Genomic DNA, 15,435 nt, shown 5'->3' with positions numbered 1-15,435 from the left:
AAAGTATCAATAAAATAAAAACGCATTTCAATTATATTTTATGTTTTTTAGCCGAGTCACAAATGCTCTTTTGTGTATTTTGTCTGCATCACATACCATGAACCGCAGCGCTCATCAGTTCTGAACAGCATTTCGCATCGTCTTATGACAAATGCGCTAATGCCAAGGCTATATAAACCGCTAATGCTAAATGTAATGGGCCTTGGTAATGGGATGTAATGGGAATCATTTCAATGAGCATGGGATCGGCCACTTGGCATACTTGAGGGTTCTTTTATCCTGTCAGTAAAATCAAATGGTTGCATTTCATCTGAAATGATAGCAGTGATGTTTGTTGTGTAGTGGTTCATCAAAGCTAGGATTTTCTGACTGGAGCTACACTATGTCATTCTTCAAGAGAAAGTTCAAAAGTAAGTCATCTGATAAGCTCAAAGTAGGCTACCAAGCATGTAGATAAATCATGTCATAAATGATAAGATTGAACAGTTGATTCAGTGTTATTTTACACAACTTGATGCTGATACATTTAACTTATCTTGTGTAGTCAGTGGCAATGCTGGATGCGTTTGTCCTACCAAAAATGCCAGTTTCCATTCACAAATCCTAGCTGTAATATTTTTAGTGTCACCAAACTAGGCTTGATGCTTATTAATAAAGCTTTTGTTTTCTGGTTGGCAATACAATTTTTCTGACATGATTTAACTTTTTCCCACTTACAGTACGCCCCAGTGAAGGAAAATGCATGTTGAACATAGGTTTTGGTCTCTTGTGAACAACTTGTATGCTCCTGCTGATCAATGTTACATGTGACTGTATGGTTTAATATGTAACAGTTATTGTGATTTGTGTCTCTTTCCAGGTCACTCCAGGAACAGTTCAATATCCAGTTCATCATCCTGCCCAGTGGAGAAGTGTGTCACACCTCAGCCCAAGTCACCACTTGGCTCTCCTGACCCACAAGCAAGCTTTTTAGCAGCTATCAGGGAGGAAGAAAACAGGTGGTCTAATGTCACAGGTATTTAGATGCTCTCATTCTATAATTTTACCCCTCATATTTTCATATTTGCACCTGAACTCAACAATAATTCTGATCATTGCATTTTCCCAGACAATTAAGAGCTGTGACCTGTCATCTTAGATGCAGGCATATACTTTGTTTTTGCCCACTTGCAAGGATATTGGACTCATGTCTGATGGCTGGCAATGGCAATGGCAGAGCGACCACTGGCCATTTTTCAGCATATTATGCTTTTTACTAGGAATATATTTTTTTTTGTTATCCAGTTAAATTAACTTAAAATGATTAAATGAATTTTTTTTTAAATTCATTAAAGATACCCTAAAAAGAGAACCACCAAGATTAGGCATTTCCTAAAGTTCTGGAAACATCACTGTCATTTTTGTATATTCCTGTTACCTATGATTGTGGATCCTCTCACAGATGCAGAGAAGGAACACCTGATCAGCCAGAGGTTGACCAAGACCCTGCGCTGTCTGGCCAATGACAAGTGCGCCCTGGGTTACCTGACGTCGTTCCTGGAGGGCCGACATGTGGCCGGATACCTGCACTTCTGGATGGAGGCCGAGGCCATCCGGCGGCGTTTGGACACTGAGACTACCACCCCCGGCAGCGAGCCGGAGCCGGCCGGACCGCGTAACGGCGAGCTGCCGGCCGCGGCGGCGCTCTCCCAGCTCCTGCAGCGGTACCTGGTCAGCGAGTCGGGCCCGCAGCTCCGAGTGCCGGCCGAGCTGCGCGCCGCCGCCGCCGCCGCCGCCGCCGCTGGCCCAGAGGGTGGTGCGGGGTCGGAGCTGGCTACCCGCGCCCAGGAGGCGGCCGCCGCGGCCCTCTCGGCCAGCCACGTGCCGGAGTTTCTGCAGAGCGACCACTACCAGTGTTACCAGGTGGACGTGCTCACCAGCAGCTCAGTGGAGATCTGTGATATCCTCTTCAACGAGACGGTCGTGTTCATGTTCATGGAGGTGAGACATTTAGATTTGTCTCTGCTATTATGATTTTCAACTTCTTTCACTTTGTGTATGTTTGAGTTGCGTTGTTTTCCGGTTATGTGTGCTGACGCGGGATGTTTATCGGCAGTTTATGGAGCAGGAGGGTTTGGCGCATTACATCGAGTTCTGGATGTCTTCCAACAACTTCCGGGACCAGCTGTACGCGCTGGATGGCCGTGGTGACCCCGAGCAGACGCAGGGCGACGCCATGATCCTCTACGAAAAGTGAGTCGCTTCCTCCACGAAGTGAGTCGATTCGCTCTGACTCCTGGGTGAGAAATACCACATGGCTCATCCATGCTTCGGCGATGATCATGTATGGAAACAAATGGAGGTTGAGGCTGCATCACTATGCATTGCTTGAAGAAATATGTTATTGGGTGTGTTGCTCGTTGATGTCATTGTGTGCAGTATTATCGACATGGGAATTTTCCTATAATCATGGGAATTTGCCCTTACTGCTGGAGCGAAATACGAGGAAAACATTCTTTGACTCGCTCATTTGCTGCCGATCGCCATTTCCTTGTGCCATTCTTGTGGCATAATGCGATGAATAGTATCTTGTCATCGATCCAGATACCTAGTCAAATAAACTTCCAGCATATCACTGTCACTTGTCCTAATGACGCAAGGCTAACGGCCAACGGGTCACGGTAACTTGACACCCACAATTAGATAGATTGTGTATCATCTCGTCCCATGATGTAGCCCATGTATCGTCGCTGTAGGTATATCCCCCTCTGTACGGCCAGTATCATCACTGCCCAACCTATCCCCAGTTCCTGACGCACGTTTTCATGAGCTATGTGTAACCAGCAGTGACGGAGTTACCCTCTCCCCAGGTACTTCTCTCTGCAAGCCGTCTGTCCGCTGGGGTTCGGTCAGGAGACGCGGACAGAGCTGGAGCTCAACATCTGCCGGGAGGGCGGGCCGCTGCCAGAGTGTTTCCTCCGACCCATGCTGGTGCTGCACAATGTCCTACAACAGGTCAGACTGCCGGTGATGGGACCGGTACGCGCTGAGCTGTGGAGCTCCATGAGGGGTGTCTCCAATCTATGATCGTGATAACTGCAGCTATCCATCGGGTTGAATTAGTAAAAGGTCGAGTTCGTTAGTTAATGTCGATCAGTTAAATAGATGCCTCTGCAAGTTTTAGGTTGCAAGTTATCTACCTGAGACATCAATATCGCTAATTGTTGGCTGACATTTCCATTAAAAAAGCGCTATCTAGCATGGAAAGGTCGCTTTCCTGCGCCCTCCCTCAGACCCCCCCCCTTCCCCCTCCAGCCTTTCCCCAGTATCGACCTCCTCAGCCGGCAGCCTGCAATGATAACTCTAGAGACTGGCACTTACTGCTAAAGCTACATGTATCATGCAATCTGACAGCCCGTTTCGCTCTTACAGCGCTACCTGGCAGCATTCCTGAACTCGCAGGCGTTCTTCAAGTACGTCATGGGTTTAGTGAACACCATTCGACACCCTGCCAGACCGTTCTACGATAAGACAGGTCAGTCACGATTTTCAAGGGCATTCGTTTCCTCCTATATTCTGTCGTGTTACGCTATAGTTACGCTTTATACGGCGTTCATCGTGTTATGACTTCTGTGTTTAGAATTTATCCCACAGTATTGCCCCGGTATTGCACTGTCTGGGGTATCGAGTACGGTCGAATCGATATCTTGACCTTTCAAAGTTATGCATAATGTAGAAGTAGATTTGGCTGCGTATCACGAAGATGTGCCGATTTGCCGTCGTAACCCATATAAACGTTCGTTCCGGGATTGGTGCCATGATTGTTCTCTACCGTAAACTTGGTCTCCTTCCCCGAAAAAGACCTTTTAATGGCCGAACCTCAAACGTCAGACGAATGACCGCTGTATCTTCCTCCGTTTCCAGACGCGGTCAGCACGTGCAGCAGCGACCTGGCCTCCTCTGTGACGGGCGGCTCGGTGCCAGAGCGCTGGTCCCACCAGGACCCCGGACAGCTGCACCGGCGCCGCTACTATGGGTCAGTGCAGCTACCGGGAATTGGCAGCGCCACTGCACTGGGCGGGTGCGGACGGCGGTAGTGTTTATTATATCGTCCACCCCATCCACAAAGCGGGCAATCCTACTGATCCATCCAACTATCGACCTATCTCAATTGTTCCTGCCTTTGCCAAACTTGTAGAAAAAGTTGCTCAGCAGCAGCTGTACACCTACATGTCTGGCAACCATCTATTTTCCTCATCCCAGCACGGTTTCCGCTCTTGTCTCTCCACAGAAACCGCGCTCGCCACCGTATCCGATCACATCCTCTCTGCCACCGACCGTCAGGAACTCACTCTCCTATGTCTCCTCGATCTCTCCAAATGCTTTGACGTCATCGACCACTCAAAGCTACTATCCAAACTTCAAACCTATTCTATCGATCCGACCTGGTTTTCCTCTTACCTCCGTGGCCATTCCCAATCAGTTTGCACAACTGACGGGCGAGGAAACCGAGTCCTCTCCGATCCTCTACCCAATCCTATCGGCGTGTTCCAAGGATCCTCGCTGGGCCCGCTCCTGTTCCAAATATTTGCCAATGACCTCCCTCTTTTCGCTCCCGGGGCGCACGTGGTGCAGTACGCTGATGATACCCAAATTCTACTTTCTGGCAAAAAAGATTCCCTCCCTCATCTCATCGCCACTTTAGAACAAATTTTGGACTCTTTTGATGCCTGGTTTCATACCAACGGCTTAAAAGTTAACACAGCTAAAACTGAGCTCATAGTTTTTGGCTCGCGCCAAAATTGCCGCAGCCTGGATCCCATCTCAATTCGGTTCCGTGAGGACACGATCCGTGAGGGCCCCACGGTGAGGAACCTTGGCGTGGTTTTCGACAAGCACCTCACCTGGGACGCTCACGTATCGGCCCTCGTCCAAAAATGCAACGGTATCCTCATTGGGCTGTCCCACGTGCGTCACCACATCCCTTGTGAACTTCTGCCTACTGTGGTCAGCGCCTTGGTCCTCTCGCACGTCCGATATTGTCTCTCGGTCTATGGAAACGGGTCGGACAAAAACACACAACGCCTCCAAAAAGTTCTCAATTTTGCGCTGCGCGTTGTGTCCGGCCGAAGAAAATTTGACCACATATCGGACGTGCGAGAGGAACTGGGCTGGCCTACCGCCCGTCAGTTGTACGAAATCCACTCTCTTAACTTCCTCCACAAAATACGCTGCACCGAAGAGCCGGATACTATGTTCTCCCAAATCCTGGCCAACTCTTCCCTTCGCTCACGCTCAACCCGGCGGGACACTGATCTGTCTCTCCCACGCGTGAGAACCGAAGCAGGGAGGCGGCGCCTGCTCTACAGCATAGCCCAGTTGTACAACCGTCTGCCCCATGACATTAGACATCTCCCTCTGGGAGCTTTTAAACGCTCTGTTTCCGAGTTGTATCTGCGTGTTTAAGGATGAATGTGTGATTTGAATTGTGTTCTGTTTGATGTGATTGATGAGTGTATCTTAACTTGTTTTTCCTTTTAACCGTGACGCGACACTCGGAATAGCCACTTTACTGTGGAGAGTGTTTTAACTGTCAAATACAAATACAAATACAAATACAAATACAGACGCGTCATAGTGCAGGCTGCAGGGCTCAATTGGGTGATGCATGCCTTCTGGTGTGACGGTGACCTAGAGTTGGAATATTGTGTGCACTTTACTAGATTAATTGGATTCGGGAGTTATGGACCGGTCATGCATAATTCATAATCATAAGCATTCGCCGTGACAAAATCCGACTAAATGCGGAAGTCAAGGTACAGTTGTTACCACAATGCGCCACTGATACAATCTGTTCAGACCATATGCAAATTTCTTAACGTTTTACTTATTCCCTTGTTTGGCTCGTGCTCCGTGACCGGTGCCCTCTTCTAACTTTGTTCACTCGCTGTAACAGGCTGAGCATCGGCCACGTGAACCACGTGGGTCGCTACGAGTCTCATCTGGAACCGAAACCGGACGCTGGCCGGCCGTCGGCGCTCCGCAGGGCTGTCAAGTCACTGCTCAGGCACGACGAGAACAAGGTACGACATATGCAAGATTCGTATCGCGACATATGCGGAAGAGTTATCGCTGCCTAGTCTGTCCCTTATTTCTACTTTGAAAATAGCCGCTAAATATTTCATGAAAATAGTCACAAAATCTTATGGCATTCGGACTAATTGAACTGGCCGATAAAACGTGTCGCCTGGTTTCACTCCTTCTGCACTGAAAAAGGCGGGAAGGAATGAAAATGCTACGTATAGTAGTTGACTATCTTTCAAACTGATTCAATTTCAGACTACAGATGTCTTTTACAAGTTACGAGCTCATCCCTATATCCTTCTGCAGGTACAAGAGGAGATGGCGTGGAGGGTGGCCAACCTCATCGTCAAGGACGTCACCAGTGTGACGATGGGTCTGGGCGGCGGCAGTCCGACGCACCGACCGCCCTGGTGACCGGCCGCCCCCGCCGCCGCCGTCGCCCCCCTGTGATCTGACTGCCGAGCCGACTGCCCGGGCCTGGTCTCGACGACGGCCGACCTGCCGGTGAAGTTAGTGAGGTTCTGCCGTCACCGGGGTAGTGTTCTCACAAAGGTGTGTCCATCCGGCGCGGCCGATTTTGTTACGTTTGTTGTGTGAGTTTGCGCCTCCTGCACTGAGTTTAGCGGTTGGGTGAGCGCAGGTCCGCGGATAGATTTAGAAATCGTTATCGTTTCAGTGTGGTTCTGGAGCCACGATCAGCTTTGACGCGCCGGAATGGCTATAGGTATTCACCGACACAGAACGGTGGTTCGTAATGGGTGCTCCTCAGGACCCAGTAACAAATATTTACCGCAATTTGAGGGCGCTTGTTCACTGTTATCGATAATGTCTAGTTCAAAAGCTGGGCGTGACTGGACGTGAAGGCCAAAAGGGATGAGGGACGGAGCAATTGATCAGTATGTGGGGTGGGGTCTTGGTGAAGAGTAACGCCGCGAGGATATTGGTCAGAGCACGCGGTCGGCGCGCGTGAATAGAGTCGAGGGTTCGGATTCTTTGGAATCGGGACTCGAATCTCAATCCTGTGTCCTGTAATCTTACTGTGATACTGTTGATGTGTCGCAAACTTGTAACCTATTGTCTCCTGACGTTAGCGACTTCTTGTTCGACATTTTTATTGAATTCGACAGTTATTTAAGTCATAATAAGCCAGTCATGTCGGCCGGAACTCGATATCACTGTTCTGAAGTTTTGATCCACAATAACTGCAGTGAATTATGCAGTTCTATCAGTAGGCAGCTACTTTGACTGGGTTGCCTAACGCTGTCAGATCATCTGAGCTTTACAAGCCTGGCAGTGAAAGCAACGGTCCATGCCCGGCGCCCGCGCTCTGATGCCAGTTTTATTGACTAGACAATACCAATGGTGTGTCAATATCAGCTACTATAATTAATGAAAATTAAGATACGCGGCACGCAACCCGTTTTTCACTAAAAAAGAATGGTCTTGCTTCTTACATTAAGAATGTACGAAATGTTTAGCAAAGTTGTGTTGCATTCAGGCTAGCAACGTTTGTAGTTACATTCCAAATCCTGTCGAATTTCCTGCTTCAGTCTACAGAAAACTTTCCCCATTCAACTTTAAAGCATGTGGAGTGAAGGTCCGGGTCAGAATATGCCCTGTGCGGACAGCGGAGGCCAAGGTGTCTGATTTTGAAACAGGTCGGGTGGGGATGTCTCGCACGTCCGGCCCCCGGACTGGCGGCTCTTCCATAATGTAGTCGTATTTTTGTCAGAGGGATTTGAGTGTGCTTGGTATGTCGGTCGAGCACAACCATTTGTTATGCCGTGTCATCTGTTATGAGATGAGATTATAGCTAGTTTTAATATACACACACATATCGACTACGTCTGGTGTTTAATATAGGAACGGAGCCAATAGCATGTCAGTGGCTGCAATGTCGAGGACTAAGTAGTCAATATTCTTGCTGTGTGGGTGATTGATATACAATGGTAAGTTTTTATCACGGACAAGTCTTAAATGAAAGAGACGTATTTGCCATTTGGAACCAAGCGTTCGATCGAAAATGTTTTCAAGCTCTCCCCTCATACTCTCTACCCTCTCATACTGCGAAGATTCGTAATCCGTCAGCGTAATATCATTTCGACTGATGCACAGTTGTAGCAGTGGCATTGCGGCTGTATTCCTATTACAGCAAACTCAAGCTCCTATTATGAGCTTTTGAATAATTCGGGTTCAGAAGCCACCATTACCGAAACATCTCGCTGTTGGGTATTGAAAGTGATAACCGTTTCAGCTAGTTTGTAATTTGATCGTTTCTTAGTAGGGAGTAGAGTTACAAAGTCATGCACTGTATTTGTTCCAACTACGATATGAAATATGCATAATAATAATATGTTGATGGATGTGAACATTTTCAATGCAGGGCCCTGGAAATGCTTCACAAGGATCGAACCCGTACCGCCAAGTACTATGCCTCACTCACCTACCTTGACGTGACACACGAGAATGGCCGACTTTGAAAACACTAAGCGAATCATTAAAACCCAATCACAAAACCGACGCACTCCGTCAGTCACGAGGACATCCACCCACCCACCACGGGCCGCGGATTCTCATACCTTACGACGCCACCGATCCAGCCACAGCAGTTGTGACGTCGCTGGAGCGCCCGCGGCCGCCGCGACGGAGCCACTCAAAGTGGCCGCAGTGCGCCTCAGGGTCGCCGGGCTTACCCACACCGCGCGCGCAGCACCAGAACTGCTTGCCCAGGTTAGGGCCGGCCTTTTTGACCACGCGCTGCACGCACGGTTCGCGGTGTCCGCGGCAGGGCGGCGGTCGGAGCGCGCGCAGCGTCTCGCTCCAGAACGCCGCAGCCGCCGCCGCGACTTTCCGCTCTGCGCCGTCAGGCTCTGTCGGAGTGCTCTGCCAGCTGCTGCCTCCGGAGCTGTCCGACGACTCCACGGCCCCGCCGTTCGCCGTCGCCGCGCCGCCCTCAGGCGTCTGATCACTCTCGCCCGCACAAACCCTGTCAGAAGACTGTGGCCTGTGGTCTCTGAGCTCGTCTGACTGTGCTTTTGTGTCTTGATCCTTCCCTCCACCTCCTCCGCTGTCCGACGAAGGCACTTTGCTCCTCTTCACAAACCCGAGCAGCGTGGCCTGTCCGCCTCGGGCGCGCTTTCCGGCCTGTCTCTGCGCCGGCTGCTGTGGGGGACGCTTTCCACCAGGGGCCTGACCGGAGCACCACTGTTTGATGGTGAGCTGTCGGCCGGCAAACTCCGGGTAGTAGCGCGTGCAGGCGGGCGGTGGCCGACCGGCGGCCTCCAGCCGAGCCCCGATGGTCGCTCGCACCGGACAGTGATCGCTGCCCTGTACATCAGCCAGCACGTCACAGCGGTACACGAGCCCGGCCGCGGCCGCCGGCGCGTCGCACAGCACGTAGTCGATACGGGTGCCGAAGTTGAGCTGACGGGCAGCGCGCTGGGTGTTCCAGCACGTGTAGACCTCTGTAGCAGCCGGGTGCAGTAGCCGGAACGAGTCCACTAGCTGGTCGGGAGCGGCAGCTTCGGCAGCGGACGGCTTACACAGCCAGTCGTCAAGGAACCGGCGACTCGGGCTGGCCGCGAACTCCTGAGTCACGCGGGAAGACAGGCACCGTTAGATTTTGGTCGCTGACAGATTTCGTTCTACTCTGCAAGCGCATTGCTTAGATTCACATTCAAAGAATTTAGGCGCAGGGCGCATGGAGCACCAAAACATTTGGCAGTAACACCTACTGTGGTTATATAGGTAAGATCTATGGTGCATACTGCATACGGTGCATACAGAGTAGCAAACATTTAGGAAATACTGATCAGCGTGCTCATAAATGAAAATGAAAGATATTGTCCCTCCCCTCCCGTAGATTAATACGATCTGTCTACCTATACCCACGCACATCTTTCTCGCGGCACTCACCTTCAGGTCTCCGGGGTCACACGAATCTGCGGGTCGGTGACTGCAGTTGAGATCCCCCACCAGTAGCACGTGGTGACCGGCGGCCCGCAGCGCTGCAGCACGCAGTCTCAGTGCCCGGTAGAAGAGCAGTTTGTAGGCGAGCCGCTCCGGTCGGTCCGGGTCCACGCGCGGACAGTACACGTTCAGCACGGCCACGTGGCAGGGACGGTCTTCGGAGGAGCTGGGACACTGCGGATACGACGGACCTGAGAGACGATCATCGGCACGATACGGGAATGTGACTATCCAACCACGGAACATGGAGATCCTGTGACCAATTAATGACCCTAGTCATGCGTTAAGGATATGATTCTGTGCCATGAAAAGTATCAAGACCCGGATCATCACGGTACGCTTTCATCATGACATCTGCCATCGCAACGATCAAACATCTTTGATCTTAACACCGTATTTAGGCGGCGGCAGAGGTGCGAAATGGTCACCTGGCAGGCGGTGCGGTGCAGGGTGATCACGCAGCGTCCCTCGCCGTCCAGCTCCTTCCGCTCCGCCGGCTCCAGCTCGGCGCCTATCTCGCCGTAGCAGCCCACAGAGTCGGTGTCGACGCCCGAGCCCGCCACACCCGCCTCGGCTGCCGACGGCGTGGCCGACTGGCGGCAGTAGGTCGCCACCCCTGGACACAGCGCGAGGTCAACGGAAGGTGACGAGTTCTCATTTGAGGGAACGTAACATTCAGTTGCTGACCGACGAACATAGGGCAGGACGTCGCGGTCACAAAAATGCCAGCGTCATCAGAGGTTGTAGGTCTAGGAGAAATGAAGTTCAGAGCCAAGAAGCCGGTGACGTTCGCTACGAGGTCCAGTCTTACCGGAGTACCCGCTGCGCCGCCGACTGAAGTCAAAGTAGGAAGTGTAGCCGGGGACGATGGCCAGAGGCTCCGAAAGCATCTCACCTGAAGGCACAGCGGGCAGGCGGCGGCTGATCAGGACTAAGTGCAGGCATTAACAGTACGGTGGTAGATATGTGAACACATTCGCATATCATGCTCTAAGTCATCATAAACTAAATAAATATGTTGATTGTCAAATACTGGTAACAGGAAAAGCACAGAACATTTAAATCCATTCTAAAGACTTTTGTACCAAATGTTCTCTGGTGCCTTTGAGCCTACATCTGTCCAGCATCCGATGAACGATATCAAGCAGATTTGTTGTGATAGGTACGTAATTATTGGATAAAAGTCTTCCTAAACATACGTGTGATTTTCGTTTCCTGGAAGCATATTATGTCAGAATCCAGCTTGTCGAGCATCTGTTTGAGATCTTTTGCAGAACGAAGCCCATTGATGTTCCATGTTGTCACGGTGTACATCACTTGATTGCGGATGTTACCTGTAAAAAGCGTGACAGTCATGACCCATGTCCATGACAAGTTAGCCAGTGCATATGTTAGCAATATTCGTACAGGAGACACACGTTTCAAACTCAGCATTTGCATTAGCAAGACTAGGTAGCATAAACAGAGGGTCGATATTCGATTGCCTGCAAGTTGGTCTGAACTCTGAATTAGAGTGTTATGAATTACCATTTGCAATTCAGGACTAGCCTTCGCACTAATAGGGGGAGGGGGTCAGATTTACTGCAATTTGCTTCCCCCCCCCCCAGTCTGTCGCGAATAACTCGAGAAAAACGCCCAATCCCGATGAAACTTTCAGTGCTCTCGAGTTAATCAATTTGACCAATAGGTATCCTGAAAATTGTATGACTCTGACCCAAATGACCTTTGACCTTAACCTGTGTCAAGGACCCCCAGCTTATTATAAAAGTCTTATTCACAATATTCAAACTTAACCCGCGCCCTGGTGGGGTCCGTTTATAACGCGACCTGGCGGTGGTGGTGTGGGGGGGGGGGGGCCATTTTTTGCCCCCTCCCCCCCAGTATCTCCGAAACTTCTGGACAGATCTGCAAAATTCAAACGGCGTTCGAAAGCCCTATCAAATTTGTCGTAAGGAATCCAATTTCATTGACCTCGGGGTCACCGATGAGGTCACAGGTCAGGTCAAAGATAAAATGTTTTGTCGGTCACTGGTGTTCTAGGGAATGCGCTATAACATCGAGTATAACGCATTTTATCGAAAATCAACGATAGGGCGTCAGTTGCCTAGTACATATGTTGCTATTAGAGGTCACTGATAATACCAGGTCAGGTCACAGGTCAGGTCACCAAGGGTCAGCAGTTCAGCACATGAACCCAATTTTACTAGGGCTGTGTGATGTATGTTTTATGGCAAATTTTCATTTTAAACTCAATGACGTTGGTTATAAGACCATCAGGAACGGTTTAGGTCACTTCCTGGTGGAAGTAAGGTCAAGGTATATAATATATATATGCCTGATACAAGCCTGATATATATGAGCCGGTCCCGTAGCTCAGTTAGTAGAGCATTGGACTCCGCGTGGTTAGAGCACGCGTTCCCGGTTATAACAGTCCGGGTTCGAAGCGTGACGGGCGCTTGACATTTATGGGCCTCCTGACAGGTATGGCTGCGGTTGGTGGCAGGCCGTAGCCAGGCGAAGTCAGTGAGGGGACCGGCCGTGCGCGGCTGTGTGCGCACGTTAAACTTTGGACTCTAAATTCTGCCATAGAACTGGAATTTCGCGATCGGAGGGAAAAGGGCAGGGTCACCGCAACAAGCTTCGCTTAGCGGTGGCTTTGTTCTTGTGAATCCTTCCTATTAAAAGGTTCGGACTAAACTTACAAAAAAGGTCAGGTAAAAAAGGTCAAATTTCAAAGTTGATAGTTTTGCATAAAATGGGTATAGATTCGATGCAGCTCGTCACGGCGAGTCTAATGGTGCTCTTTGTTTTGCGCTACGTGGTCTAGAATTGCTAAAAATTGAGTGAAATTTTTTTGTCATCAATTTTGAACAGTTTTTTCGCTATAACTTGGCCAAAAAAGAGGTATCGATCTAAAATTTGGTATGTGAATAGAAGTCGGTAAGGCCTATCACATTTTTTTTTTTTGAAAATCGAAAAACTTTGTGGATTTTTTGGCAAATATATTCAAAAATATTAATTTTTGGGGGTTAAAATTCAAAACGATTTAAAATTCAGAGATAGCAGTTTTATAGCCCTGCTCATTTAACACCTTTTATGTCTTTAACGTTTTTCTGTATCTTCAAAGCTATAGGCCTGACAGCTCTTCCCGTGAAACTTTTTTTTGGTCGATAAACGGCAGAACATGACGTCACTCTGACCGCGGACGTCATTTGCAGCCAACCTTTCATAGCTTTTGGAAAAAAATTCTGGTCACAATGTGTAAAACTGATGCCCGGGAGGGTACTGAAAGTTTGGTGATGATCGGCGGAGCAGTTCTGGAGATATATCAAAAAGTCTGGAGGGGGGGGGGGCAAAAAATAGCCCTCCCCACGAGGGCGTGTGTTAAATACCAAAAACAAAAACAAAATTCCCAAGGTATATCAGAACAGTTGTGCTAAATAAAGTGGCAACCAATGTTTGTCATCATTAAGGAAAGGACTAGAAGTTGACAATCTTCCAATGACTTGGACTCCAACAGCAATTCAGACAGGGAAAATAGAATCCCTCCCACGCCAGCTGACACCTGACCATGCTGGAAAAAAAATCCACACGCAATGCCAGACCAGACACCCTGAAAGACAGATCTGCTGATTACGGAGCGAGCGAAGCGAGCGTAGTCTTTCCTTAGATTAACGGAAATTTCTGAGCATGAGCGGCCGGCCGGCCGGCCGGCCGTGCGGACGCTTTTGCGAGGCTTATATCTCAGCAACCACTTGACCGATTTACACGCGGTAAATTTTGTAGGGTAGCTTCATTCCTTCTACCAAGTATTGGACTATTCCTGATGCATGTGGGTGACCCCTTATGCACGTGCCACGTGCAAAACGAAGAGGTGTCAGTTTTGTAATTGTTGCAATATCTCGGTAACTACTTGGCCGATTGCGCTGAAAGTTGGCATGTAGGTAGGCACCCACTAGGCACTGCATATCCATGTGCCAGAGTTGGGGTGTTGCTGCACGTGCGCACGTGCAGGGGTCGTTTCCAGATCTCGAGAACGGCTCAACCGATTGCGCTCAAATTTGGTACACAGTTAGGGACCGGTTAGTAGGGTGCCGTGCAAAAGTCAGTCGGGACCCATTTTGCACGTGCGCACGTGCAGGGTGCCGCTTCCAGATCTCGAGAACGGCTGGGCCGATTGTGCTCAAATTTGGCACATTGCTAGAGACCGGTTAGTAGGGTGCTGTGCACAAGTCAGCTGGAGGTACCCCCTCGCAATTTCGCACGTGCAAGGCCAACCCTCTCGCTCGCTCCGTTACTCGCCCCAAAAGGCGTTATACTGGTTCTCATGCTGTTCCATTTCAGCTGATTACGGAGCGGGCGAAGCGAGCGTAGCGAGCGTAGTCTTTCCTTAGATTACCGGAAATTTCTGAGTATGAGCGGCCGGCCGGGGCCGGCCGGCCGTGCGGACGCTTTTGCGAGGCTTATATCTCAGCAACCACTGGACCGATTTACACGGGGTAATTTTTGTAGGGTAGCTTCATTCCTTCTACCAAGTATTGGACTATTCCCGATGCATGTGGGTGACCCCTTATGCACATGCCACGCGCAAAACGAAGAGGTGTCAGTTTTGCAATTGTTGCAATATTTCGGTAACTACTAAGCCGATTGCGCTGAAAGTTGGCATGTAGGTAGGCACCCACCAGGCACTGCATATCCATGTGCCAGAGTTGGGGTGCTGCTGCACGTGCGCACGTGCAGGGGTTGTTTCCAGATCTCGAAAACGGCTGGACCGATGGCGCTCAAATTTGGTACACAGTTAGGGACCAGTTAGTAGGGTGCCGTGCACAAGTCAGTTGGGACCCATTCTGCACGTGCGCACGTGCAGGGTGCCGCTTCCAGATCTCGAGAACGGCTGGGCCGATTGTGCTCAAATTTGGCACATCGCTAGAGACCGGTTAGTAGGGTGCCGTGCACAAGTCAGTTGGAGGTACCCCCTCGAAATTTCGCACGTGCAAGGCTCACCCTCTCGCTCGCTCGGTTAGTCGCCCCAAAAGGAGCTATACTGGTGTAATGCTTTTATAGTTTGTACGTTTATTCCCAATTCAAATTCAAGGTCCATCAGGACCTATTTAGGTTAGATCCTAATGGTCTAACCTAAATAGAAATAAAAAGCATGTTGTCAATTAAAAACATACCAACTCGGGAGATTTAGCCACTGCCAGCCAGATTGCAATATAAGATAGAAAAGAAGGAACCAAAGTGTGCACAAAAATAGCAAAAATATACCAAGTAGTGTGCACAAAAAATAGCAAAAATATACCAAGTTTTGAAACAACAGGGGAGCACACGCGCTTGACGACCGTAAAAGCACAACGCTCTAAAAATTGTGTTCGATAAGTGTTGTTGGTCGATGCAGCTCAC

The 15,435-nt window shown here is 49.7% G+C and overlaps 2 protein-coding genes across 4 annotated transcripts; one reads left to right on the top strand and one right to left on the bottom strand.

Moving 5' to 3' along the window:
• The first annotated feature begins 103 nt into the window (after positions 1–103).
• On the top strand, positions 104–7,907 carry LOC122370129 (A-kinase anchor protein 10, mitochondrial-like). Its single transcript, XM_043345420.1, has 9 exons — positions 104–410; positions 860–1,015; positions 1,442–1,980; positions 2,096–2,232; positions 2,850–2,994; positions 3,412–3,514; positions 3,904–4,015; positions 5,936–6,062; positions 6,370–7,907. Exons 1-9 carry the CDS (start codon positions 383–385, stop codon positions 6,475–6,477), a joined length of 1,455 nt encoding a protein of 484 aa, XP_043201355.1. The 5' UTR covers positions 104–382; the 3' UTR covers positions 6,478–7,907.
• A 449-nt stretch (positions 7,908–8,356) lies between these two features.
• On the bottom strand, positions 8,357–15,397 carry LOC122370128 (DNA-(apurinic or apyrimidinic site) endonuclease 2-like). 3 transcript variants are annotated; one of them, XM_043345416.1, is made up of 6 exons: positions 15,335–15,397; positions 11,232–11,366; positions 10,844–10,927; positions 10,461–10,648; positions 9,979–10,206; positions 8,357–9,651 (listed from the first exon to the last, which is right to left on the bottom strand). In XM_043345416.1, the coding sequence occupies exons 2-6, from the start codon at positions 11,344–11,346 to the stop codon at positions 8,644–8,646; spliced, it is 1,623 nt and encodes a 540-aa protein (XP_043201351.1). In that variant the 5' UTR covers positions 11,347–11,366; positions 15,335–15,397; the 3' UTR covers positions 8,357–8,643. The 3 variants fall into 3 exon arrangements, with proteins under 3 accessions (XP_043201351.1, XP_043201353.1, XP_043201354.1); XM_043345418.1 differs by having other exon boundaries at positions 15,375–15,397; XM_043345419.1 differs by having other exon boundaries at positions 15,210–15,393.
• Positions 15,398–15,435: the final 38 nt, after the last annotated feature.

Source organism: Amphibalanus amphitrite, unplaced genomic scaffold (genome assembly GCF_019059575.1).
Source record: "Amphibalanus amphitrite isolate SeventyFive unplaced genomic scaffold, NRLGWU_Aamphi_draft 001101F_arrow, whole genome shotgun sequence".
NCBI classification, from domain to species: Eukaryota; Metazoa; Arthropoda; class Thecostraca; order Balanomorpha; family Balanidae; genus Amphibalanus; species Amphibalanus amphitrite.
The sequence above is the reverse complement of the archived record's forward strand: the minus strand, read 5'-3'. Positions and strand labels throughout refer to the sequence as shown.